The sequence below is a fragment of the Mesocricetus auratus genome, unplaced genomic scaffold, assembly GCF_017639785.1.
Source record: "Mesocricetus auratus isolate SY011 unplaced genomic scaffold, BCM_Maur_2.0 Super-Scaffold_100013, whole genome shotgun sequence".
In the NCBI taxonomy this organism is placed as follows: Eukaryota; Metazoa; Chordata; class Mammalia; order Rodentia; family Cricetidae; genus Mesocricetus; species Mesocricetus auratus.
In genome coordinates, this window is record NW_024429196.1 from 4,152,473 (window position 1) to 4,176,339 (window position 23,867).

The 23,867-nt window shown below is 42.6% G+C and overlaps 1 protein-coding gene and 1 non-coding gene across 2 annotated transcripts; both read left to right on the forward strand.

Moving 5' to 3' along the window:
* The first annotated feature begins 1,155 nt into the window (after positions 1–1,155).
* Rbm34 (RNA binding motif protein 34) lies at positions 1,156–23,059 on the forward strand. Its single transcript, XM_040755295.1, has 11 exons — positions 1,156–1,305; positions 1,386–1,557; positions 2,061–2,194; positions 5,604–5,835; positions 7,620–7,679; positions 11,858–11,901; positions 18,527–18,610; positions 18,867–18,930; positions 20,716–20,755; positions 21,368–21,486; positions 22,565–23,059. The coding sequence occupies exons 1-11, from the start codon at positions 1,256–1,258 to the stop codon at positions 22,847–22,849; spliced, it is 1,284 nt and encodes a 427-aa protein (XP_040611229.1). The 5' UTR covers positions 1,156–1,255; the 3' UTR covers positions 22,850–23,059.
* On the forward strand, positions 9,708–9,839 carry LOC121143849. The gene has a single exon (XR_005881158.1). It is a non-coding gene; the product is annotated as a small nucleolar RNA SNORA72 (small nucleolar RNA).
* Positions 23,060–23,867: the final 808 nt, after the last annotated feature.

The following is a 23,867-nucleotide window of genomic DNA, read 5'->3' on the forward strand; positions in this document are numbered from 1 at the left end:
GGGCTCCCCTTCCCCCAGCCTGCCTCATCCCTATGTAAAGCAACTTTTTTTTTTTTTTTTTTTTTTTTTTTGGTTTTTCGAGACAGGGTTTCCCTGTGGCTTTGGAGCCTGTCCTGGAACTCACTCGGTAGACCAGGCTGGTCTCGAACTCACAGTGATCCGCCTGCCTCTGCCTCCCGAGTGCTGGGATTAAAGGCGTGCGCCACCAACGCCCGGCGTAAAGCAACTATTTTGGCTACCCAGTCTTCCTGTCTGGGACACCTTTCTTGGTCATTAACTGCCTACAGCTCCCAAAGTGGAAGGAAGTTAGGGAGCAGGAGTCCTAAAGTGAAAGTTAACGGTGAAGGTTTGCATGTGGGTGAACAGTTTGAGATAGGATCTCACTGCAGCCTAGAGAGGCTTGGACAATGTAGCCCAGACTGACATCAAACTCATGGCCATTCTTTGGCCTAAGCCCCAGAGCACAAGGATTACAAGTATGAGCCACCATAGAAGATTTGAAGTATCAAGTATTGAAAGAACGGCAGGGCAACTTTGAACGGGTACGGTACATGGATGTGACCCGTTAGAGCTTTGGCCCAAACTTGTTTTTGCCTACTTTGAAATGTCAAACTTCAGGAAAGGCGTAAAGGCCCTTTTCCCTATCAGAGCACTGTTTACCCTTCACACCGACTTCCAGACTGCAAACAACATAACCCTTTAGCCCCATTTCTTGAAAAATCATCTTCCTCAATGAACTGTGAAACCCAAACAAACACCTCACCCTAACCCGGGTGTGTTTTGTTTTGTTTGAGACAAAAGTCTCACTCTGTAGCCAAAGCTATCCTGGAGTTGTGTAGTTTATGCTGGTCTGGAACTCGTGGCAATCGGGTTGCCTCGTCCCCCAAATTCTGGGATTAAAGGCATGAACCATCATGCCAGTTGACCCCCATTCGTACTAGAAGCCTCAGCTACTCGTTAGACCTGGTGCACTCCCAAGCCTAGGCTTCCCTGACTAGCGGGTGTAACAGGACAAATTGCCCTCCGAAACTCGGAGTTCCACAGATCCTTAATATTAAGCAGAGTAGGGCTCCTGCGCAGCCGCGGACCGTTTAGAGAGGAAGGGGCGTGGTCCTGAGCGGAAGAGCAAGGCCTCGGAATGGAAGTAGTCGGAACCCGGAGGCTACCGGAACCCAGAACCAGGAGAATGCGGGACTAGCCGGATCCCGGAAGTGAGGACTAACACTGCGGCTGTTCCGGAAGCTCGGGTCTAAGCATGGCTTTGGGAGGGAAGGAACCCAAGAGAAAGAAGGGCCAGGAGTGGAGGTGAGTGGCGCGCGGTGTTGGTGAAGGTGCAGGGTGGTGAGTGGCTCGCGGCGCGGCTGAGCGTGTGCCTGTGTTTGCAGACAGAGCCCTGAAGATGGCGTGGGGAATGCAGCCGCCGACTACCTGGTGGGACAGGTTGCCGACAGCCTGCGGGGCGGCCAGCGCCCTCCTGGAGGCGGGACGGGGCGACTGGCCTCTCTCTTCAGCACCGCGGAGCCACGCGCCCCACCTGTGTTTGTGCCTGTGCCCCAGGTGAGTCTCGGGGCTGCGTTTTGAGTATCTTTTTAAAACTAGGTTTAGAGGGCAACTCGCCCGACGGCAGTAGCTGTTAGACCCTATCCAGAGCTGGGCAAGCACTTCACCCTCGGCCCTATTTATTGATTGGCAGGGTCTCTTGTAGCCTATTTAGGCCTCAAATTCTGTAATGTACCGGAGGATGATCTTAGGCTAGATTACCACGTTCTCCATCGTCTCTGACTTTACTTTTTATTTTGAGACAGGGTCTCACTAATTGCCCAGTCCGACCTTTAGCACACACGGTAGCCCAGATAGATGCCACCACACTCCTGCCTTAGCTTTCCACTGAAGTGCTGGTATCACAGGCATGCGTGACCAAGCCCATCAAATCTGGTTTCATGACTACTGTCAAGAATCCTCTGCTTCTCTCTATAACCAGTGAGGGAAGAGAAGGATTAGTTTAGAGAGACACCACTGTAGAGTTTGACATGTTAAGTATGACTTTAAACTTTTGAAAGGAAACTTCTATAAAAAGAAAACGTGATGATGATGAAGAAAGTACACCCCAGATTAAAAAGCCAGCTTCGCAAAAACCTGCAAAAAAGGTGAAAGGGAAGAAACTCTCGGCTGCAGACCAAAGACTGGCAAACAGGTCGGTGAAATTCCCCGCTGCCTCTTGTTCGCCCTTGGCCTTCCTGGGTAGGTCTTCACCCCATCACTGCCCCTGCAAATTGGAAGTAACCCTGCAGTTTATGTCTCCAGTGTTTCAATCAAACACGAACTTGGTTTTTCATTTGGAAACCACAGCTTCCCTCATTAACATAAACTTTTTTTTTTTACAGAATATTTTAGTTAGTATCCAAATAACTACAACATTACCACTTTTCCTCATTCTTTTTGGGGACGTGGAGTAGGGCAGGGGTTTCTTATATTTCTCGTAGGCCTTGAACTCATTATGTAACCTGAGCTGTATTTGAGCTCCTGACCATCCCATCCGAATTTCCCAAGTTCTGGATTATAGCCATGTGACACAAAGCTTTGGACTTGAATTCCTTTTCACTCTTTCAAACCATTTTCACATTTTTAAACCCTCTTTCAGAAGATCTTTAAGAGTTTTTATTATGTTTATTGTGTGTGTGTTGGTGCACCCACATCATGGTGGCATGTGGAAGTCATGCCATATTCTGAGAACTGCTTGTTGTTAACACTTGGTAACTACTGCCTTGAAGCTGGGAGATTCTGTGAGTGATATTTCTGCTCTGCTCTTCTGTTTTTCTCTCCAAATTAAGGTGAACACCTTTCCTTTTTTTTTTTTTTTTTTTTTTTTTTTTTTTTCGAGACAGGGTTTCTCTGTGGCTTTGGAGGCTGTCCCGGAACTCGCTTGGTAGTCCAGGCTGGTCTCGAACTCACAGAGATCTGCCTGCCTCTGCCTCCCGAGTGCTGGGATTAAAGGCGTGGGCCACCAACGCCCAGCGGTTAACACCTTTCTTTAGATTGCTGTTAGGAAACTACTTTTCCTCAGAGTTCATGTTTGCATGTTTGTCGTCTTCTCTCGGCTGTTCTTTATGGGCACTGCCGTGTGTGCCTGCCATGATCTCTAGACCTTTCCAGTCTTGACTGACAGCATCTACACCTGTATATTTATTGTTTACCTTAAGGTGAGGTTAGGGATGTAGCTCAGTCGGTAGAGTGTTTGCCTAGCACACAGAAGGCCCTAGGTTCAGTTCCTGGCTGTTGCCTAAACTGTGTGTGGTAACACCTACTTGTAGTCCTGGCACTTGAGAGCTGGAAGCACAAGAATTAGAAATTGAAAGCTTTTCTAGGCTATATAGTGAGTTTGAGCAGGCCTAGGCTGCATGAGACCTTTTCTTACAACAAAACAAAAACCAAGAAAAGAAAATAAGAATGTTTCAAACTAAAATCTTCCTGTATTAATGATATTTCACTTCTAGTTAGTTGCCTAAGCCAGTACTCTCCTCTCTCAATGTGTAGCTCCTAGTTGTTAAGCCCTGAAGCTCTTGGTGTTTGTTTGTTTGTTTAGTTGGCTGGTTGGTTTTTTAAAGGAAAGAACAGTCTTACTATGTTTCTGTAAGCCAGTCTGTTATACCTGAGCTTAAGATCCTCATTCCTTAGCTTCTCAAGTCACTGAGATAGTACTGTTCTTTAATTCTCTTTATCTTCTTTCCATCTCTATCCTTGCTCTGGCTGACCTGCTTTTTCTTCTGCTGTCATGACACTATCTTTCCTGTTTGCTCCTAAACACCTTGTTCCCTTCCTATCTTCTCTGTTGCATGATTAACATGAACCTGCCTGCCTGTATGTGTTCCTGTGTGTCTGACTTTCTGTCTGCCCCCCCTCCCTCCCCTCCTCCCTCCCTCCCTGCCTCTTTTCCTCCCTTCCTGTAGTGTTGGACATTGAACAAAAACACGTGCCAGACAAAGTGCTTTGCTGAGCTGTGTCCCTGGAAGTGTAGCCCTGCTATGTAGCTGAGGCTAGCTTCCAGTGCCTAGGTATGTGTCACTCTGCTCAAGTGATCTTTTTGGGTAGTTAGTCATGGGTAGTTTCCTGTCTTCCAAAGGATAAAATCAAGTGGTTTTGCATAACATATTCTTACCTGGACTGTTGGGTCCTGCTGACCTGCCTGGTCTGTAGCTGAGAGGAGGGGGAGTGTTGATTGAGGAAAGAAACAGACTAGAGGTAGAAGATAAAGTTGGGATGGTATCCAGTATCTGCCTTGAGTTTGTTGCTCAAAATTCTTATATACCCCAATCAAAAGGGGGGGAAAGGCAAAAGATTTCTTTACCATGGTACAAGGAAAAAACAGATGTAATTACTTATTTCTCAAAACATCTAATAACTATACTTTAGATCAAAACTCTTGTTATCTGTCCTTGAGGATTAAGACATCTAGTTACCTATACCTTATATCAAGTATTCTATTATCTATGTAAGACACACTGTAGGCCAAACATCCTCCAGTAGCCATACCTTAGACCTTTAGGTCTTAGGCCTTTAACCTTGAAAGAACAAGGATAGATTTGAACTCTCTGACCTTAAGATGAAACGGGGTCACTTCTATAGGCCCTTTCATACTTTTTTTTCTTGCCAGATGCATTAGACATAGAAGTAAACAGAGTGCTAGACTTGGGCTCTTAAGACTATGGCAAAAACTGCTTCCTTCTTTGAGAAGCCTTTCTTGGTCTTCTGTTTCTTATGGTTCTGCACCAGGTATTCTAGCTGTTGCCATGTGATCGTTGCCTGCCCCTTCAGTGCACTGCTGAAAAACACTGGGAACCCAGCGGTGTCCTCTGGTGAGCAAGGCACTGCATGGCTCCTGCTGCCCATTCTTTTCTCTCACCTAAGAGCCCTCTTGTCAGTGTGACATCAGACCTTAGTGTCCGCATGCACTGGTAACCTCTTGTATTTACCGTTTCAGAGCTTATCTAGTATGCAGTCCTTCACCTAGACACAACTGTTAAAAGCAGGAACTCTGGTTTTCTCGGGCCAGATCCAGTTTTCAGAGTGTTTGGTGGGCATTTCAACCTTTCTAGATTCTGAGAGAATGTTGCAATCTCTCAGTCCTAGGGCAGAGAATGATAATAATGAGGCATCTGTAGAGTGTAAACTGTACCTCTAAGAGCTTTAAGTGGATTGGCTTTTCTTTAGAATTTCTGTGCTGCTGCTGTTGCCTGGTTCTTTAGTATGTCTTAAAATATTGGACTTTTCTTAAATTCTTGAATTACAGAATTTGTTTCCTAAGGTATCACCTTTTTAAAGATAATGCTGCTAGCCGGGCTTTGGTGGCGCATGCCTTTAATAGTAGCACTCTGGAGGCAGAGGCAGGCGAATCTCTGTGAGTTCCAGGCCAGCCTCCAAAATAATACAGAGAAACCCTGTCTCGAAAAAAACAAACAAACAAAATGATAATGTTGCTTTGATACTTGTAGATTTATGAGTACTAAGCCAGCAGGAGGTGTTTTCACTAAGTAGGTAGGACTAGCTTTGACAAGTGCGGGTTTTCTTTGTTGTTTTGTTTTTGACTCTTGTTCTTTAAAAACTAGGGAAAGTGCTCTAGCAAATGCTGATCTAGAGGAAGAGATTCATCAGGAGCAGGGGCAGGAAAGGAGAAAGTCTCAGTCTCATGGTAAAGCAGCAGGTGGAGAGGCACTTGGTGTTGCCCTCAGCCTCGATGAGGACCAAAGAACAAAAATCCCACTCAACCCTGAAGAAGAGCGGTTGAAAAATGAGAGGACTGTGTTTGTTGGCAATTTGCCTGTCACATGTAATAAGAAGGTGAGTGGGAGGGGTGGTATAAACCTGGAGAAGTTATAGACTAAGATTACTTTTTAATTGAGCTAATAGTTGATAACTCATTGCAGTAGCTTCATTATGCTTCCTAATCACCACACCATAGTGGGTTCTGGTGCCAACACCTCCCTGATTCTGTAGTCACAATTTTAATGCAGGCTGTGGGTTGTGCATGTGTGTGTGTGATGCTGGGGCTTGGCTCCCACCCCTAATTCAGGCTTCTGAAGGCCGTGTTTAAAACAGCAGTGGCTGCTTCTGACTTTTTTCTCTTCAGCTTCCTTTCTGCTAATACCACTAGAATGTATATTTCTCTCTCTTCTTCAGTGTTCTATCTGGAACACATGAGAAAGTGCCTAACACATAGATTGGGCTCAGTGAATGTTTTCTGAGTGAAAAAATGAACATTTAGGTGCCTTTCATTCTGCAGCGTTAACTGAAGCCATACCTTTTGCCTTCCATGTACATGTGGTTGGTAGTCACTGCGTGAGCAATCCTTAGGCCCAGATCCTGCTCGTTTTTGGAAGGATGGGTTTATATTCACCTTCCTTCAAAACAAAGCAACCTTATTCTGTCCTTTAGTATATGATTTGTAAAGATACCATGTAGTTTCTTTTTTTAAAAAAGTCTTTGTAGATTTGTCTTAGTGTATAAATATTTTGTCTTCATCTATTTATGTGTATTATATATGTGCCTAGTGCCTGTGGAGGTCAGAAGAAGGCAAACCCAGATCCTCTGCAAGAGTTAACAAGTGCTCTTAACTGCTGAGTTATTTCCAGTCCTCCTTTTTGTTTTTGAGACAGGATCTCATTATGCCTTTACTCTGGCCTCATAACTCGTGGCAATCCTTCTGCCTCTACCTCCTAAGTGTTAGGATGATATACCATATCCAGGTGACTTTTGTCAGTTTGGTATGGATTTCCCTATGAATTACCCTATGTATCCTAGGCTAGCCTTGAGATCTCAATCAGCCTGCCCCAGCCTCCTGTATACATTTTGCTGTTGGTTATGATCTTCCTTTTAGGTCATAAGAACTTAGAAGAGTGTGCTATTATGGTTCTCTGCAAAAACATTCATACAGTAAATAACTTTTTTTAGAATTAGTTGTAGAAATTATTGTTCTACCCCTCGGGAGGCTGTCCTGGAACTCATTCTGTAGACCAGGCTGGCCTTGAACTCACAGAGATCCGCCTGCCTCTGCCTCCCGAGTGCTGGGATTAAAGGCGTGCGCCACCAACGCCCGGCTGTTCTTCACATCTTGAGATAGTCACAGACTAATGCCCCCAAATGACTAACTAGGATTCTCCTTACCATTGTGTCTGAGTTAAACAGCTGGAGAATTCCCCTGTGGGACAGTACCATTTAAAGACACGATACAAGTCTAACCTCAATTTAAGTGTCTCACAGATTATAAGCACTGAAACAAACTCAGCTACTATGCAGGTCATGAATGAATGCTAATGTGAACCTAAATTGTGTTTTTCTTCTTCCCAAGTTTCTGTAAAATCTTCCTGTCGATCCAGCTGAATAGTCACCTATTTTTTGTTGTTGTTTTCATGCTCTTTGGTTTTTAGACACTGGATGTGAACACTAATCTCCTTTTCTCCACTTCGTGTTCTAGTGCTGGGATAATAGGTGTATGCTACTACGTTGGTTCTGGAATGTTCTTAAAGTATAGCAGTGAAGGGTGCTAAGACCATTCTCATTACTCCTTTTGTGACACAGATTTTCAGGGTGTTAACTAACATGTATGTGTATATTGTTTATTTTAGAAGCTGAAGTCATTTTTTAAAGAGTATGGACAGATAGAATCTGTACGATTTCGTTCTGTGGTAAGTATCCTCTCTCCCTGAATAATGTATGTCACTGTGCTTTATCTGTAAATCAAACCTGCTGGCCTCTTGGTGTCTAGTGTCCACTGTTGATTCTGCACTTGGTAGGTAACTGCATGAGTTTACACAGTAAGGTGACATCTGTTACCAAGGCTAGCCCTGGGCTTTGGTGGGCAGTCAGATTATTGTATCTGCTGTCAATAGAATAGGCAGAAAGGTTGCTCCTCACCAAGCAGCGTCTCTCAAGTTGCAGGCAGCCTTACTGGAGTTGTGTAGGCAGAATTTTTTGTCAGGACTGCTATCCTCAATAACCACACTGGGACTTATTAATTATAAATGCTCAACTGGTAACTTAGACTGACTACTAGCTCTTACAACTTAAATTAATCCATATTTCTTATCTATGCTCTGCCGTGTGGCGGTATATTTTTTCAGCATGGCAAGTTAATCTTGCTTCTTTCTGGGTCTCTGGTGACGCCCTTCTTCCCAGCTGTTAGTATTCAGGTATCTATACTGGCCTGTCCTTGGGATTCTGACAGGGTATGCCTTCAGCTGTAGCCACTGAGAGCACCACCTATGCATATTCACTATGTTCCCTTTCAAAAGGGTCCTGCCTACCTCCCATCCTTCTCCTCTTGTCTGTTCGGCGCTCTCTCTGCTTCTCTCTCCCTCTTTCCTCTCTCTTCCCCTCTTCCCTTTCTCCTCTCTCATGCTGCTCCTGTCTCCGGAGGCCATTCTCCTCCTTTCCCTTAGCCCCTTTTTATGATCCCTTTCCCTAATTAAACAAAAAACCTGTTGCATGTCTTTATCTCGATGCTTTTCTTAAATTACAACACAAGCATCCTCTCAGTTTGACTCTCCTGACTAACCTCTTTTTGCTTGTCTATTAGCCAGTCTGCTCTTTATTAATCCAATCAGAAGGAGCTTTGGCAGACTCATCTTCACAGTCTACAAAAAGCTTATTCCATAACAGTGTGGTGTGCAGGAGATGAGGGTGACTGTTGCAGGCATTGCTTACACACTTGTAGAAGTGATTGGTATCTTTCACCTTCAACCAGTTATGCTGATGTTCTCAGAGGGTGAAATATACAGTAAAGTGTATGTTTCTGTTCATTTTGAGACAGAGACTTACAGCATGGCCTCTACTGTCCTGGAACTCACTAAAAAGACCAGGCTGGTCTAGAATTCACAGAAATCCACCAACTTCTGCCTCCTGAGTGCTGACATTAGAGGTGTGCATCATCACACCCTGCAGTATGTTTCTGAACATTATTTTCAGTGTAACTAGCATGTACAGGTAGTACTTACCTTGTTTCTAATTGCTCTAACATGATTCTCTAAGGACTTAGCAGTGAATGCTTGCCTAGCATTTGTAGTTGCTATGCCCAGTGTATTCTAGGATATCCTGCCCTGGGGTTGCCTACTAACTGCCTGCAGTCTTTCCCTACCCAACAAAAGTATCCCTGAAGGTTGCCAAAGTGTCCCATGGAAAAAACTACTGCTTCTTTAAAAGTAGACATTTTAGCTGGGCGGTGGTGGCGCACACCTTTAATCCCAGCACTCAGGAGGCAGAGGCAGGCAGATCTCTGTGAGTTTGAGGCTGGGCTGGACTGACAGCCTCCAAAACAATACAGAGAAACCCTGTCTCATAAAAAAAAAAAAAAAGTATACATTTTTGCCATGTTGTGGTGGTGCACGCTTTTAATCGGGAGACAGTGGCAGACAGATCTCTATGAGTTCAAGGCCAGCATGATCTACAGAATGAGTTCCAGGGCAGTCAAAGCTACACAGAGAAACTTTGTCTTGAAAAACTGGGGGAAAAAAAAACATTTTCTAAGATTTTGACAGTCCTCATCATTTCCGTTGATGTTTTCATTTCCCCACTGTTACCTCCTATATTATCTGCTCTCTAACTCCATTTCCCAATATGAAGCTCTTACCTGACCCAGTAACTGGTGTCTTGGCCCACACCCTAGTTACAGGATGCCTGTGCTTATCCCTGTAACATGAATTAATAATTGACCCAGACTGCGAATATTCTCACTGTTCTGATTCATTGATAATCAGGACAGGCTAGACATTCGCTATAATAAAACCATGCATGTGTCCCCAGGTCTAGTTCTTTACCTAGGTCTGGTTTTCAAAATGCTGGTGACAAGCCCAGAAAAAATAAAATGACCCAGAGACTGATATTGGGATTCAAACTTCAAGCTGAATACCAGAAAAGCAAAGCAGCTGGCCATTAGCTGCTTTTACCTCTACTTCAGGCTGAAAGGGCTGATCCTGTATCCACAAACTCTAACCAAGCCTCGGACTGTAACCTCTCCTCAGCGTGGCTGGAGAATGAATGCCTGATACTGAAACCTTGCTTCTGTCTTATATATTTCCCTAATGTTGGGATTAAAGGTGTGAGCTATAATTCTCTTTTAGACTGATTCATTGCCTTTAATTCCTTTGAACCACCTAGCCTGTTACTTGCTTTCACATGGGTGTAGGTGGAGTTTTCCTGTCCTGGCAACTCTTTTCAAATTATAGCGACTTGGTATTATAAATGCTTGCCCAATAGCTCAGGCTTGTTACTAGCTAACTCTTAGATTTAAGTTAACCCATTCCCATTAATCTGTGTATTGCCACGTGTGTTGTGCTCAGTTGGTGACTGGCTGGTAGATCTATCCGACTCTACCCTTCTTTCTCCCTGTATTTGTTTGATCACCCTGCCTATAGGTTTTTGCTTGGATATTGGCCAATCAGCTTTTATGAGCCAATGAGAATAATACATATTTATAGTGTAGAAAGTTCCACAGCACATGGGGGTTTTCCCTAATTGAGTCATTCCTTCCTTTTCTTTGTGGTCTATGTCTATTCATGACTTCTTTTTTAAATTTTTATTTTTATCAAGCATCTCTTTTTAACATTTATTTTTATTTTATGTGTATGGATGGGTGTTTTGCCTTCAATTATGACTGTGTGTCATATGAATGCAGTGCAGCTAGAGATCAGAAGAGCGCATCAGAGCCCCCAGAACTGGAGGTCTAGGCAGGGGTGAGCTCTTGTGTTGATGTTGGGAGACCAGCCTGGGTCCTCTAGAAAACTACTGATGTTCTTTACTGCTGAGCTGTCTCTGCAGTCATGTTACTTCCTTTTGTTAGAACAGCTGTCAGTCTCCTTTCATTTATACAGCACCCCATGGGCTACCAGCGTGTGTGGTAGTCCCGTGAGTTCCTCAGCCTCGTCTTTTCAGAGCAGCACTTACTGTCCTGAACTGAAGCTGCTTGTTTTGGCCTGTGTGTCCCTTCCTGCAGCTGCTTCTTCATCACTTTACTTTTTGCTGTGCTGCTGGTATAGGATGCCCTTGGTTCTACTGGAGTGTGTTCCACAGGACCAAAATCAAGCTCATCCCCAAAGACACACTGAGTCCATGGCTAGCTTGGGCTACAAAGACCCTGTCTAAAACAAATAAAGACTCCACGAACTTTGGCACCCACTGGGTATGTAATCTCTTAGGTACCCAGAAAATTACATGTCCTTGTTACCAATTTAGATGCTTTAAATTACATGGAATAAAAAGTAAGGTTTAATTTAGAAATGTTGCGACACTCACACACATTTACTTTACATAACTTTTTGTCGTGTTTTTCCTGACTCTTCATTGTCTTGGAGTCACCCTGTAGTTTGAGCACCCATTGTCTGTACTTGTGCCCATGCTGTTTGAGAGTGGCTGTTAAGTGTGATGTTGTCTGTGGAATTATCTTAATCCTCATGGTATCGTGTCCCGGGCTCCTCCCCCCCCCCTTTTATTTTGAGATAGGGCTTCCTGTAACCTTGAACTCAAATTTACTGTGTAGCTGAGGGTAACTTTACATTCCTCGTCTTGTCTGGAGGGCTGGGATTATAGGTTTGTAGATGTGTGCCACAACTCCTGACTCAAGCATTGGGATAGTTGTTTCTGATTCCATTTCCCTAAAGTGTTTTGAGTTACATGTGGTTGGAATATTTTGGCTTTAACTAAAATGTAACTTATGTGGCTGGGGTGTAGCAGAGGGAGACCACGTGTTGGCATACATGAAGCACTGAAATTAGTCTCCAGCACTGAAAAAAGGGGAAGATTAAAAATATTAACCAATTTGAAAAAATATCCAAATTCAAATTTTTAATGTTTTTTTTTTTCTTTTTGAAAGATGCCAGCAGAGGGGACACTAACAAAAAAGTTGGCTGCAATAAAGTAAGTTTATAATTAGATTTTTTTTAGACCATCCTAATATTCTGTAAGGTCTACCCTGATTTATTTAAGCTTACTTGCTGATGGCTAATTAGTGAATTTTTTTTTGGTTTTTTCAATCTTGTGGTCATAAGTAACTGGAATGAATAATCTTATATCTGGGTAATTTTGTATATGTTCTGCTTTTTCTGTAGGGTGAACTTGTGGTAAGGCTACTTTGCATTTATAATTTGACTGCAATCCCATGGAGTTAGTCACCTGTTTATATTCACATATTTTATAAATAGTAGAAGTTATATTTTATAAAAATTGTGGTTTTGGCTCTTTGGTTAAGGGCGGCCTGGAAGGTCAGAGTGATTTTTGTGGTTCAAGGTAAATGAGCATTGAGCATCCACCTGTATGCAAGGGGAGTTCTTTGTCTTTTATCTGATTGGTTGCTGGGTTTTGTGGGGTTTTTTTTGTTTTTGTTTTTTTCTTTTTTTTTTTTTTATTTGGTTTTTCGAGACAGGGTTTCTCTGTATCATTTTGGAGGCTGGCCTCGAACCCACAGAGATCCGCCTGCCTCTGCCTCCCAAGTGCTGGGATTAAAGGCGTGCGCCATCAACGGCCGGCTTGTTTTTGTTTTTTTCAAGACAGGGTTTCTGTATTGTTTTGGAGGCTGTCCTGGAACTTGCTCTGTAGACCAGGCTAGTCTCGAACTCACAGAGATCTGCCTGCCTCTGCCTCCTGAGTGCTGGGATTAAAGGCATGCGCCACCAATGCCAGGCTCAAGTTACTGGTTTTTAAATTGCTTGATAGGGGTGAAGTCAACCAGCCATTTGTGTTATGTAGGGAGAAGCCTTCCCGCCGCCACATCAGTCCCAAATGAACACACAGGAGGCTATATTAATTATGAAGCTATTGGCCGTTTGCTTGGTTTCTTACTGGCTATCTCTGACTTAAGTATTTATTCCATAATTGTTAATCTAAGTATTTCTCTTACTGTAGAAATGGTCCGGACTTCTTACCCCTATGGCGGCTACATCGTGACTCCCTGTGTTTCTCCTTCCCTGAGTCCTCCTTGACTCCTAGTCCCACCTATCTTGCTTTCTTCCCTATTGGCCAACAACAAATAACAACAACCAATAAGAGACAGATTTCAGAATGACATCTCCCATCATCTCCTCTTTTCTGTCTAAAATAAGAGAAAGGTTTTAACTTCAACATGATCAAATTATATATAACAGAACAGTTATCAAGTAAGAACATAGTTAAAATATTTTGTCCATTAACATTTAGTAAGATTTAAAGAAAGTATCATCTATCTTTGTGAGTCTAAAGTCTTATCTGTAGCTTATCTTTTATCATAACTAAGGAAAACTATAATTATAATTATCTGTCTTCAATTCCATCAAAGACCACAGAAGGGTAATATATAAACCCTAGAATTGACAGAGACATCTCACTACCTGGACACCCGAAGTTCCTCTGTAACGCTGGGGCATCCATCTTCAACCCATAGCCATAATGTGTCTGGAAGACTTCTCAGCAAAGCAGGAAATTTTAAACTGTCCATCTGCATTGTCAGTCTGTCATTTGTTTTTCTATGTCCTGCAGAAAGTCTCGTAGACTCTTCCATGAAGCAGGAACCCTGAAGGACTGTTTGAGTTCAGCAGTCACTTTTCTATGGGTCCTGCATGTCCAGTTTATACAGCAACAGTCAAGCAGTCCAGGCAAGAGCAGTTTCTTGCCCAAATGGCTAATCTTGCCATGTTGAAAGCAAACTCCATAACGAGTTTCTTCAATGTCCATCTTCCTCTCAGATGTAATTGATGTGCCAGGAACAGACATTTCTCATTGTCAAGGAAAACCCTAAACCATTTTAAATGCCATTTTCTGAAGGTCTTTGAAAGGTTTGAAGACTATCTATCTATCTATCTATCTATCTATCTATCTATCTATCTATCTATCTCTCAAATACATCTCTATATATCTAGAGTGTTACAAGTTATAAATGTTTGTTTCATTTACTTTGATGTGGGAGGCATATGAGGAATCATACCATGGGAAACTTTATACTTAGGTTTGTTTCTTCTTTGATTTAAAGTGTAATTTACCTTCAGTAAAATGGAACATTTGAAGCCGGGCGTTGGTGGCACACACCTTTAATCCCAGCACTCGGGAGGCAGAGGCAGGCGGATCTCTGTGAGTTCGAGACCAGCCTGGACTACCAAGGGGAGTTCCAGTACAGCCTCCAAAGCCACAGAGAAACTCTGTCTCGAAAAAAAAAAAACAAAAACAAACAAAAAAATGGAACATTTGAGATGTATAACTTTAGGATTCTTTTCTTTTTTGCTATTTGGGGGTTGAACTTAGTACTTTGTACATCCTAGGTGACTGTTCTGCCAGTGAACTCTACTGAATCCTGGTTTGTTTGGTTTGGTTTGCTCTTTTGACTGGCTGGTTGGCAGCCTTGAACTCACAGAGATCTGCCTGCCTCTGCCTCCCTAGTGCTGGGATTAAATGTGTGCACCACCAACGCCCGGCTCAACCCTTATATTTTTGAGACTGTGTCTTGCTATATAGTTTAGTAGGCACAGAACTCCTGATTCTTCTGCCTTTGTTTCCTGAGTGCTCAGTGTATAGGGGAACATCTCAACATCTGACCACCTGTAGGACTGTGATGCTAGTGCTCTGGTGATGAAAGTATTGCCACAGTTTTCATCCTGAATGCCTCCCTAGCCCCGTTTCCTGTGCCCTTGCAGTGTGTCGCTCCATGTCTGTCCATGGGCAGCCAGCTGCTCACCTACTTTCTGTTTCTGAGTGTGCTAGTGTGTTATATAAGCAGACACCCCATACTTAATGGATACCTTGATTCTGGGGATGGAATGTTGGGCCTGGTTTATGCTAAGCATACACATTACCCCTGAGCACACTCTAGCCCCCTATATTTTCTGGTGATGGGGAATGGTCTTCTGTGTGTATGTTTGTCTTATTGGTTGATGAAAAAAGCATTGTTGGCAAATAGGGAAGCAAGATAGGTGGGACTAGGAGAGGCGGAGGACTCTGGGAAACGGAGGCACAGTCAGTCACCCTGTAGGACTTGAGAGGAGTAAGAGGTCTGGACCCTTTCTCTGGTAAGAGAAGACCACGTGTAACTATTCAGATTAGCAGTTATGGGTTAATAATTAAGTCAGAAATAGCCAATAAGAAACCATAACAAGGCTGGGCGTTGGTGGCGCACGCCTTTAATCCCAGCACTCAGGAGGCAGAGGCAGGTGGATCTCTGTGAGTTCGAGGCTAGCCTGGTCTACAAAGTGAGTTCCAGGACAGCCTCCAAAATAATACAGAGAAACCCTGTCTCGAAATGCTTCTTTTATGAAGCACAAACCCTTCAGGACTGTCCATCTTTTTTTGTAAGTTCAGCAGTCACTTTCCTGTGGGTCCTGCATGTCAAACAATCCAGGAAAGAGCAGTTTCTTGCCCAAAGGGCTAGCCTCACTGTATAGAAACCATATTCCATAAGTTCTTTCATTGCCCATCCTCCTTTCTGATGTAATTGGTGTGCCAGGAGCAGTTGTGCCTCACTGTCATGAAGAATATCTATCTCGCCTGGCGTTGGTGGCGCATGCCTTTAATCCCAGCACTCAGGAGGCAGAGGCAGGTGGATCTCCACGAGTTCGAGGCCAACCTGGTCTCCGTAGTGAGTTCCAGGACAGCCTCCAAAGCCCCGGGGAAACCCTGTCTTGTAAAACGAAAAAAAAAAAAAAAAAAAAAAGAATATCTATCTCATGTATATCTCTGTATATCTAGAAAACCTAACTAACCTAACTCTAAGTTTTGACTAGTATAGGTGACTATATGCAATCTGTATTTAATTACATGTTATATTTTAAAAGATTTGTGTAAACACAATACCTAAACAAGAGGAGAAATATACAAAATTGACCTTATATTTGTATCAATAGCTGGACGGTGGTAATGCACGCCTTTAATCCCAGCACTTGGGAGGCAGAGGCAGGAGGATCTCTGTGAGTTTGAGACCAGCCTGGTCTACCAGAGCTAGTTCTAGGACAGCCTCCAAAGCCACAGAGAAACCATGTTTCAAAAAACAAACAAACAAACAAAACAGTATTTGGGAATGTGGGCATTGTTCTCTCCAAGATGCTTCCTGCTATTTGGGGCTGCTGTCTTTAGTATCCTAAGAAAATCCAGAAATCCTGGCTGCCTTGTCCCAGCTGTTTAGAATGTTGGATCACCTGGGCCACTGCTTCAGTGGGTTTTGCTTCATCAAACCATAATTAGTCTGGAAGGAATCCACAGCATTTTCTGTGGAAACACAAATAAAATCTCTTTTCCAAAATAACATACCCTTAAGCTTAGATTTTTGAAGTCAAAACATTTTTAAAATATAAAAATTGGACTTATCCAGCAGCATTTCTTTTAGCAGTTGTTGCTATTTCCTCAGCAGTCAAGCAAAGACAACACAATAGCATCAGTATCCAGACTCTCTGTGTATTTTCCAACTTTACGTGGCTTATTTATTTATTATTATTACTCTATTTTTCTTTTTTTTAAGATTTATTTATTTATTACATATACAGTGTTCTGCCAGAAGAGGGCACCAGATTGAATTGTAGATGGTTGTGAGCCACCATGTGGTTGCTGGGAACTGAACTCAGAACCTCTGGAAGAACAGTCAGTGCTCTTAAACTCTGAGCCACCTCTCTAGCCCCTACTCTATTTCTTTTACTTTTTCTGTTTTTGAGAAAAGGTTTCTCTTTGTAACTTGGACTGCCCTTGAACTCACTCTGTATACCAGGCTCGCCTTGAAATCACAGAGATCTGCTTGCCTCTGCCTCCGGAGTGCTGAGTCTAAAGGCGTGTGCCACCACACCCAACTCTATTTCTTTCAACCAAAAAAGAAAAGACTTAAGGTGTTATTCTGCAGTGCAGCATGTCATGTGTGTGCCTGTTACTGTTTAGCTGTTTACTTCTTAATAGTGCTCATTGTGTGGGCCTTTTAATTACTTCAGCAGCAGGTTGACATCTTTAGGCAAGAACCAGTGATCATTACTACGTCTGTTTTACTGTTTTATCCAAGATTTATTTATTTTTATTTTTTACGTATATGGTTGTTTTGTCTACATGTATATATGTGTACCATGTGTGTATTTAGTATCCGAGGAGACTAGCAAAGGATTTCACATCCCTGGAACTGGAGTTACAGATGGTTGTGAGCTGCCCTGTGGGTGCTGATAACTGACCCAGGACCCCTTCAAGAGCAACAAGGCTCTTAACCACTGAGGCATCTCTTAAGCCCCAGTCTGTCTTACCATTAATATTAATTACTATTTTCTACTGAATCACATCCGTATTATATTACCCCTTTGCAAGTGTATGTCTTGGGCAGCAGTATAGGCCATAATCATTAAAGGTGAAAAGCTAGCTTAGGGAGATGGCTAGGTCAGATAAGTGGTTGCCTTGCAAGCATGAGGACCTAAGCTCCAAACCTAGATCTCTTGTAAAAAAGCTGGGCATAGTGGTTGGCACACTTGTAATCCCTGTGCTGGAGAGGTGAGCCAGGTAGATCCCTGGTACCCAGTGGCCAGGCTCTCTAGCTTGTATGGTGAGACCTAGGACAATGAGAAACTCTGCCTCAAAACTTTAGGTAGTACCTAAGATGGCTCAGCAAGGAAAAGTACCTGCTTCCAAGCTTAAATGACCTTGGTTCAATCCATGGAACCCACATACTGGAAGGAAAGGATTAATTCCTGTGAGTTGTCCCCTGCTTCCACGTGAGTGTGCTTGCCCCTCTTTTACCTACAACTAAATAAACAAATATTTTTAAAATGTACACAAAAATGGTAGGCAGTACTTGAGGGATGACAGATGAGGTTGACTCTGGCCTCCACACGTACATACACATAAGTGAAGAGCAGCTATAGCATGCCTTTCTGAGAAAGAATGTAACACTTATTGTGGACCTGACAAAGGGGCCATGTCTGAGCCAGATCAAATCTTTGGATGCAGTAGCAAGTATACAAGTGTCAGAAGACAAAAGTGCATGTCAAGCTGCTTTCTCACAGCCAGCAAATTCAGGCTATTGGAAATAATGCAGGCCAAACAAAGACAGGTTGAAGGAGAATGAACAAGTAAAAGTGTAATGTGTAAGAGTAGATAGGGCTATAGGGCTATTGTAGGAGAGAAGCAGTCCATGTGTAAGTATGGATGGTGATGATCACCAGAACGATGGATGGGCTCCTCCAGGGCTTTGGCTCCTATGTGCTGAGCTGTTTGTGGATGTTCAATTTCTAGGTTGTGTGTCTTGCAGTGAAAAAGAACAGTTTTGCTAGTTACAGAGTTGGAGCCAGCATGACATTTCTAATCCTTCTATTGTTCTAGTTGGCACATGTGGGTGTCTTGTTCTTACCGTTCCCTCACAGTGATGACTCCCAAGAAAGCGTGGGCTTTTTGTTCCTTTTGCTATCTTTATATATCTATGTTCTTTTTCAAATTACTGAATCTTTACTTGACAATGTAGAGCTTCCAGTCTGCAAGTCTTATCATGTATTGATTGTAGAAAACAAAACTAGATTTTTCTCTTGAGTTTGATGTTAGCAAGTTTTTCCTTCTGTTTTTTCTGTAGACGTAAATTTCATCCTGACCAGAAAAGCATCAATGCATATGTAGTGTTTAAGGATGAGAGTGCTGCTACAAAAGCACTGCAAAGGTAATCCTGCCTGGGGTTGAATGCAGTGTTGTCCTTTGTCCTTTAGACATGGGTTTATCACTGCAAAGGTAATCCTGCCTGGGGTTGAATGCAGTGTTGTCCTTTGTCCTTTAGACATGGGTTTATCACTGCAAAGGTAATCCTGCCTGGGGTTGAATGCAGTGTTGTCCTTTGTCCTTTAGACATGGGTTTATTACTTGGCTTCATTACAGTAAATGTTTCCATAACTTGTTTCCCCCCTTGTCTTTATAATTAGAAATGGAGCCCAGATTGAAGAAGGATTTCGTATTCGAGTTGATCTTGCATCTGAAACCACCTCTGTAAGTAGAATGTGATTTGTTTAAGAATCTTAACAAGATAGCTAGGTACGGTAGCTCATGCTTGTAATCCTTGCATCAGGAGGGTGAGACAGAAGCAGTGACAGGAATTACAGGCCTACCTGGGTGACAGTGTGAGACTGTATTTCAAATAAATAAAAAAGAAAACAAGATAACAACAAGAAGAACATACCATGAGCCTCATGGAAAGGTGGAACCAGTGGTGTGAGCAGGAGGGAAATGGGAGAAAGAAACCTTTGTTTTTAGGGACGCAGTATTGGTGCCCAGAGGGTCAGTGGGCTCAGGTGAACATTACCTTCACAAGCAGGTCACTTTCCATTTGAAGATACTTTTCCATGACCAAATGTTTAGAGAAAAATAAGAGGTCATCAGATCCAGCACCATTTTAACAGACTGTAAAGTCAGGAAAGTTGTTGTTCATGTTAGGCTGTTAGCTCATGCCTGTGGCAGTGCTGGGGAGGAAGAGATAGGAGAATCACACATTTTGGGCCACACTGGGCTGTGCAGTGAGACCCTGTCTCAGAAACCAAAAGGAAATTGTTATTTATTAGAGGTAAGGAACAGTCTGAAGACTCTCTATGTGCTTGGTACGTGCTGGAGACACACAGGGACAGGCTGTGGCTCTGTTTTATGGTAAATGCTGTCATAAGCACAGGATGTTTTGTCCACTTGGAATGGTGCACCTGGGGACAGACCAACAAGAAAGGACAAGGAAGGTTTGCCGTAGAACAGATCTCATATGACTCTTAAAAGATTTACCTGGGAGGAAAATGTTTTCAAAGCACAGTGGCAGTATCTGTGAAGTGAAGACACTGGGGACAGAAACCTTACTTGCCCAGGGAATGGCAAGAGCTTTGTGTGGTTAATGGGTCTATGGGGGCTGAGTGCTATTGGATAGATAGGTTAACAGGCAAACCATGAAACCCTGCTTTGCCTTGCTTCATGCAGTCTGGTCTTGTCTAAGAGCAGGTCCAAAGTTTCAGTGCTAGAGAATGTTGGCAGCTGTGTCTCCAGACAGTGAAGGATTAGAGTTAGTCTGTAACAGTGTACTTCTCTTGGTGTCAGGGTTACTCAGTTGAAAGAAAACAACTGTCAGTGTAAAACCTCTAGCTGGACTGGAGAAAGATACCACAGAGGGTCAACAAGCTTTGGTGCTTGGGCCATATCTGTTAATAAAATTAACTGCACACAACCACAAGTTAGTTCTTGTGTCTTAAGCTATTATAGTAGGATGAGAAGTTGCAATGGAGATCATGTGGCCCGTAGACTTTTGAGTGTTTCTCAACCTTCCTAATGCTTTGGCCTTAATACAGTTCCTCATATTGTGGTGACCCCCAATCATAATATTCATTGCTACTTTGTAAGTGTAATTTGCTACTGTTATGAATTGTAATGTAAATATCTGTGTTTTCTGATGGGCTTAGATGATCCCTGTGAAAGGGTCATTGGACTACTTAAGGGCTCACAACCAACACGTTGAGAACCATTGCCTTAGAGCCTAAAGTGTTTGCTGATTGGCTTCTCACAGGTAAAACTTTCAAATAGCAGGCCATCCCTAAGCCCTGCCTGTGAGTACTACTGTGAATGCAGTCTCTCCTCCAGTGCTAGCTCACTTACTATGCAGAAGTATGATTAGAACAGACATAGACAGGTATATGATCAGATTAGGAAGTGGAGGGATATATGCGGGGGGTGGGGGTGGGGGGAAGGGTAATTTTCTGTTTTCTAATGCACTGTCTGGTTTTTATTCATTTTTGTATTTTCCAGAGGGACAAGAGATCGGTATTTGTGGGGAATCTTCCTTACAGTAAGTTAGTTTAAACAAATAAAAGTATAACTGTTGCTATTAAATGTTAAGGAAGGGGCAGGGCATAGTTTAGTGGCCAGGGGCTGACCTACCACACATGAGTACAGTAATTCTGGTGTAGTGGGTTAGTGCATATCTTTAATCCCAGCTATTTAGGCCAAGGCAGGAGATTGAATAGTGAAGATCAATTTAGTAGCTGCCTCAGAGGAAATTTTAGAAAGAGCTGGAGTGGCAGAGTACTTCCCTGGCATTTGTGAGACTCTGAGTTCAATTCCCTTACTACCAGAAACCACACAAACAAAACATGAATAATTTAATGATTTGCTTATGACCAGCTTTTTTGTTTTGTTTTGTTTTTGAGCTGGTATCTCTGTAAAACAGCTCTGGCTGCCCTGGAACTCACAGATATCCACCTGCCTTTGCCTCTTTGAGTGCTGGGATTAAAGGTGTGTGCCACCACCACCTGGCATCTTGTGAACAGCTTTGAGAGGCGCGCTGTAAAAATGCTGTGTTTTCATGGGGCTTTGCCTAACTTAAAGTGTTGTCAGGCCTCTCCAGCTTTCTGAGGAGTGTCCACATGGTCACCTCATTTGTGCTTGCATTTGTTTGCAGAAATTGAAGAGGCTGCTTTGGAGGAACACTTTTTGGACTGTGGGAGTATTGTGGCAGTGAGAGTCTTGAGAAACCCACAGACAGGAGTCGGCAGAGGGTTTGGCTATGTGCTCTTCGAGGTATGGAATACTAATGCACTGTTGCTCTTTGAAATGCCTTTGCGGAGGTTGTCAGTTCTGTCAGCTTTCAGATAGTGCTGTTATTCGAATTCCCAGGTTCTGACTTAGGGAAGCTAAATTCATACCCACCACCACAGAGTGTTGTGGGTAGATCTGTCCCAAACAAAACATGTTGTAGTTCCTTGTTTGTGCATGCTAACCGTACTAAGTAATACCCTAGATGTTGGGTGTTAGAGGAACTAAAACCTCTGAATTTTACCTTCTATAAAATGGAGCAAACACTTTAGAAGGAAATTTTAGTCCCTGTACAAGGTTACTTATATTGAGTTCAGTGACTATTAATCAGTGTTTTCTAATATTCTTAATTTTTAATATGTATATGAGTGTAGGTACCCATGCCAGAGATGTGGGATTCCCCGCTAGCTGGAGTTACAGGTGGTTGCAAGCCACTTGGCATGGGTGCCAGGAACTGAACTCCAAATCTCCTTAAGAGCAGTATGTAGTCTTAACTACTGAATGAGACAGCTGTCTAGCACACAGGCTCTTTGACTCTTGATAGGTATTGCCTAGGAGGTTTTAGAAGAGTCTGGTGTGCATGAGGTCTCTATTGCTCTATTGCACTGATTTTATTCGTTACTCTGTTTAGATGTAACTCGCCTCTTTAAGAACCTTGTAGAGTTCTTGCAACATCTCAACATTCAAAATAATATTAATCATTCTGTGTTGAAATAGGAGTTGGACTTGTAGAACATTCTACAGTCTCTAGTCCTACATCATAGGGACTGTAGGAGAGTTTCCTGCCATCCACTTACATAGGTTGGCCTATGAGCTGCTTTCTCTTTTAAAGAAACTGTGAGCATTTGCTGGGGTAGTTTGAGTGCTGCCAGATAATCTGGAGTATAACATGAGCAACAGGGGGTTCAAGCAGGGATGCCAAAACCATTAGGATTTGACCTTTAGGCCACAGAGCAGAAGGTCTTCTGTGTGCAAGCTTTAAGATTGAATTCTGACTTTACTGGTCTCATTACATATGGGTTTCTGGTGGAAATTAATGTTTCTTTTATTATTATTATTACAGACTACAGATGCTGTTCATCTTGCTTTGAAGTTAAATAATTCTGAGCTTATGGGAAGAAAACTGAGAGTCATGCGTTCTGTTAATAAAGAAAAACTAAAACAACAGAATTCAAATCCAAGCTTGAAGAATGCAAGTAAACCTAAGCAGAAACTTAATTTTACTTCCAAAGATTCAGGACATTCCAAAAAAGCATTTATTGGAGAAAAGGCAGTTCTCATGAAAAAGAAGAAAGGACAAAAGAAAAAAGTAAGAACAAAGAAGCCAAAAAACAGCAGTAATGACTGAAGCTGCTTCCTTCCTTTTTGTGGTGAATCCTTGCAATGAATGTCTGGGTTTTTATGGATTGTGTGGAAAATGTCGAGACTTCCACAGTGGTTTTATTTTGTTTGTTTGTTTTTTGTTTTTGTGTTTGTAGTATATCTAAGACTTCTTTGAAGCATTGTTCTTAGAAATGGATTTGCAGAAAAATAATAAACATTAATACTGGTGTGCTTAGACCATGTGTTCAGATGGTTACTGTGGGAATACTGATTCCAAATGTAGTCATGGTCCCTAACAAAGACTTGTGAGATGTTTATAATATACATCCATTCTTTGCCTCTCTTTTTTCAGTCTCTTGCACTTGTAGTAGAAATCTATGGTTCTATCTTATTCCATCCATCTAATAATTGCTAACAAGTAAGAACACCAGGAGATGTGTGACTGACTCCTAGTACATAGCCAACAACTGGAGTGGTCATTACTGTCCTTGACAGGTGCCTGTAAAGCTGGTTTATAGGAAAAATTCTCTCAGAAAAATGTGATCCTTAAATTAGTATCACTCAGAATGAATGACAGTGTTTCATAGTGAATCAAGGTAATTAAATCAGACTTTAATGATGAATGACTGGATAGCATACTGTTGTGACTTCTAGGAGCTTGGCTTGGTTACAGCTAATGATACTGATCTTATCAAGCCGAGGCTGGGTCTAGGATGGAGAATTGTGGTAAGTCAAGGTGACTGATTCAGGCAGGCAGAGTATGTATTAAACACATCCTGTCACGTAAGGAGACAAGAGGGCAGAATGAGTTTTCACTCATTTAGTTTTGAAAATTCTGTCTTTGGGAAATCCTATGTAGAAAATCTAATGAGGTATTTAAAAGGTAGCCTTAGAAGCTAGATAGATGGCTTCTTGATGTGGGGCTAGAGAAATAGCTTAGTGGTTAAGAGCACTAGACTGTTCTTCCAGAGGTCCTGAGTTCAATTCCCAGCAACCACATGGTGGCTCACAAACACCTTGAGTGAGATCTAGTGCCCTCTGCT